The sequence below is a fragment of the Haliotis rufescens genome, unplaced genomic scaffold (genome assembly GCF_023055435.1).
Source record: "Haliotis rufescens isolate VD_foot unplaced genomic scaffold, xgHalRufe1.0.p SCAF_2, whole genome shotgun sequence".
In the NCBI taxonomy this organism is placed as follows: Eukaryota; Metazoa; Mollusca; class Gastropoda; order Lepetellida; family Haliotidae; genus Haliotis; species Haliotis rufescens.
In genome coordinates, this window is record NW_025963890.1 from 49,278,917 (window position 1) to 49,282,661 (window position 3,745).

At 43.5% G+C, this 3,745-nt stretch overlaps 1 protein-coding gene across 1 annotated transcript; it reads left to right on the forward strand.

Moving 5' to 3' along the window:
• Positions 1-726: 726 nt before the first annotated feature.
• LOC124146291 (glycogen-binding subunit 76A-like) lies at positions 727-2,445 on the forward strand. The gene has a single exon (XM_046516525.2). It carries the CDS (start codon positions 727-729, stop codon positions 1,765-1,767), a length of 1,041 nt encoding a protein of 346 aa, XP_046372481.1. The 3' UTR covers positions 1,768-2,445.
• The last annotated feature ends 1,300 nt before the right edge of the window (positions 2,446-3,745 follow it).

Consider the following 3,745-nt stretch of genomic DNA (forward strand, 5'->3'; position numbering starts at 1 on the left):
CCCTATAGAAGGGGGTGACCCTTGTGAATGGATGGAGCATATGACAGGGGAACATGACCGCCGAAGCGAGCCGCGACATCTATGAGCAGGCCCCGGCCGCCAACCATGTGACCTTGAGACTGTCAGCTGGGTCGGCGATAGTATCGGGACGGGGGATTTAAATATATCGCATGCGGCGTGTCAGGTTAGTGGTGATATTATATCGCGTATTTGAATGTACGATGTGACACCTCCTGAATCATATATGTATCATGAAATGACATGTGACTAAAATACAGTTGTAACGGGCCTGCGAACAGAACAACAACCCTCCCCCCCCCCCCCCCCCCCCCCCAAACACACACAGACTTTGCCTGCTTGCTTTCAAACATATATTTTATATATATACAAAATAAACACATATTCACACACGTATTCTGTTTATACACATACATATTCTGTTTAATGCTAAATACATTATGTATATAAATACATTATGTATAAATATATATATATATATAATCGGCAAACTAATGGTTTATACAATTATGTGTGATCTTTAGATTTACATTTGATAGATTTACTTTTGAATATATTTACATATTAAACATTATGTAGCATACATGTTACTGGACCAGATGAACCGTTACAGTTCAGTACTTCTTACAAATGTAACAATATTTGCACAATCCTCGTACGTACCTTCGTCTGTCTTTTTAATTTTTAGGTCATAATCCACAAGCCGCAATGACCGGGGCCAGGGAAGAAGATATGGCTCACTTCCTTCCACGTAGTCTGTCGTATGTGCAGGAAGGCTACACGGACGAATATAGTATCAGTTCGGCATTCGTACAGAACCCTCGAGAAGTGTGTCAATCCAGAAAAGATCGTCCGCAATTTGTGCGTCTTTTCGAAGCGATGGCCGAGGAGGGGGAAGCTATGAGCAAACAGAAAACGGAGGCCAGGGGGTCTTCGGGGGACCAGGATGATGATAGGACACGTGTGATTGAGACGGATGCTCCAAGCGCAGCTACAGAAGATGGACATGAAGTCGATGACTACTACACAACGCTGGAAGCTTTTCTCAAATTTGTGTCCTCGAAAGGTCCTGCAACCAAAGATACAGAAAGTAACTTTTCACGAAGTGAGTTTAGAAAATCCTCATCTCTTAAGACAAACAAGACTCCACCCGGAACACCGGGAAGCAAAAAGAAAGTTGTCCGTTTCGCGGACGCAATGGGTTTAGATCTAAATTTTGTGAAAAACATTGGCAACGTAGACATCCCGCCCAAAGTGCCGGCGTCTGCCTTAGCTGACCTGCGTGTAGGACTGGAACAGGACAGACGTGCAACAGGAAGCAGCTTTCTCACTGCCTGCTTTTCCCAGCCCGGGGCTAGAGATGATTTCAGAAAGGAAGTTTTTGCTCAAAAGGTGTGTTTGGAGAATGCAATGATTGAAGGGATGACGATCACTGGGGTGATACGGGTGGCTAACATTTCCTTTAACAAGCTGGTGCAAGTGCGCTACAGCACCAACAGATGGGCCACCTTTCATGACATAGCAGCATCGTATGTCCTGAACTCCTGCGACGGACCTACAGATAGGTTCTCCTTCAGTATTGTGGCACCTGCAGTCTTCGATGTTGGATTCAGGTTGGAATTCGCCATCTCCTATTCCACCAGCAGTTCTGTGTTCTGGGACAACAATGACAGCATGAACTATGCGTTTGAATGTTTTGCCAAGACAGTCCCCACAGAGACAGAGAATACTTGGATGTCGTTTTTGTAATGATTGATAGTGTTTTTTTCTATATATAGTGGGGGCACTACTTGCCAGAGGTCAGGCTCGCTGACTTGGTTGATGTATGACATCGTGTTCAAATTGCGATGTTCATGATGTCAATAACTGGATTGTCTGGTCCCGAAACAATTTTTTACAGACCGCCGTCATATAGCTGGAATGTTGCTGAGTGCGGCGTAAAACAACAAACCAACCAACAAACTTGCCAGAGTCGTACAACTATACGATTATCGTTGTTCAAAACCAAGATTATGATCTTTGATTTATCAGTAACAAAGCTGGTGTCGTGGGCTTAACCAATGTGGTAAAGGTCAGAGACCCTGCGTTACTTTTGGCGTTCCCCTCACATGTTGCTGACACGCCGTGGTAAGACGTTAATAGTCTACCACCCCTTAACCAAACCCATTCTCTGTATGCAATGTTACAACTAAACTGACGGCACAAATAATTATATCACACTTTTAAGTGGTCTGTGTACTACAGTGAGTGAGTATGGTTTTACGCCGCTTTTAGCAATATTCCAGCAATATCACGGCGGGGGACACCAGAAATGGGCTTCACACATTGTACCCATGTCGTGTACTACAGACAAGAACAATGAAATGAGGAGAGTAATTTTCGTTAAAACATGGCATTGGCATGCGCTGAATAAAATATTCAAGATAACGTGTATGTTTTCTGAGAGAGAGAGAGAGAGAGAGAGAGAGAGAGAGAGAGAGAGAGAGAGAGAGAGAGAGAGAGACGTGCCAGGATCCTATGAGTTTTAGTTATAATCCCAATTCACCCTGATTATGATTCTAGGTTTGTCAGCACCAAGCCCATGCTCTATGATTATGTCACACTGTAACAATAACTGAAATACTGTTAAAAGCAGTGTAAAACTTTATTCACTCACATTGCAAAGGCAAACACGTCGTTTTCCTTCGGATATGGGCATTGGGCGACATTCAAAGCTTTTTGGATGCTTTCGATTTTGCCACGAAAACGCGTCGAAATTTACTCCACGAAAACGAAGTTATCAAGCTATTCCATGTTACTGACTGACATGGTCAATCGAGCAACAGTATCTACGGATATTGCCAATTAAACTAAGTGATTAATGTGGCAAGAACATTTACGAAGAAATCAAGCTCCCAAACACAACATTGTGACAGCCATAAAGCACGTGACGTCGGACAGCACGTGCAAGGGGTGGTATGCCACATTTACCATTGTCACTCAGGCTCGGTTGTGAGCAGACGCATATTGTTTTCTTGGAACCAAACGCTCAATGATACTTTATTAAACACATTTAATCATTAAGTAAGATAGTACGTTCACACAATTACGTTCCACGGGCATGTTGCAAGTGGGCACACGTCAGAATAGTGTTTCCAAAACACGTCATTTGAGCCAGAGACGTTCGTGGTATAGGAGCGTCAGCACTGGAATAATCGTCATGTTTTCTGACGAATCGAGGTAAACTCTCGACTTCGATAACCAAAGCAATCGAGTTTTAGGGACATTAATGTAGTACAGGATGATTTTGGGGGTCCATAATGGTATCGGGTGGCATCCATTGTGGAGTGACAGGTCACTATCTGGACCATATCAGAGGTGTCATTTGCACAATGTGGTGCCGTTGTGCCATGTACACAATGCGTTGTGTAACGTTTCATCTTTCAAGATGACACTGCACGTGCTCACCATCTCACTACACCAACCATTAGAACCCATTAAATCTGATCGCCTACTCCCCAGCAGATATGATCATATCATTCCTATTTGCCAATACCATATAGATCAGAACATGGCTTAATGAGTTTCACTATCCCCTACTTTTTTGGTAGAATATATTTCTCGAGCTTTCACTGGTTAGTCCTCACGTTTTAGATTACAGGCCGGAACTCAGCGCCCACCTTTCTACAGAACAGAACCAAACTTTATTACACACAGGCTGGGGACCTAGGCAAACGAGGTACACACA

Excerpts from the sequence above, each read along its gene's own strand:
- LOC124146291 (XM_046516525.2), top strand. The coding sequence starts at position 727 with ATGACCGGGGCCAGGGAAGAAGATATGGCTCACTTCCTTCCACGTAGT.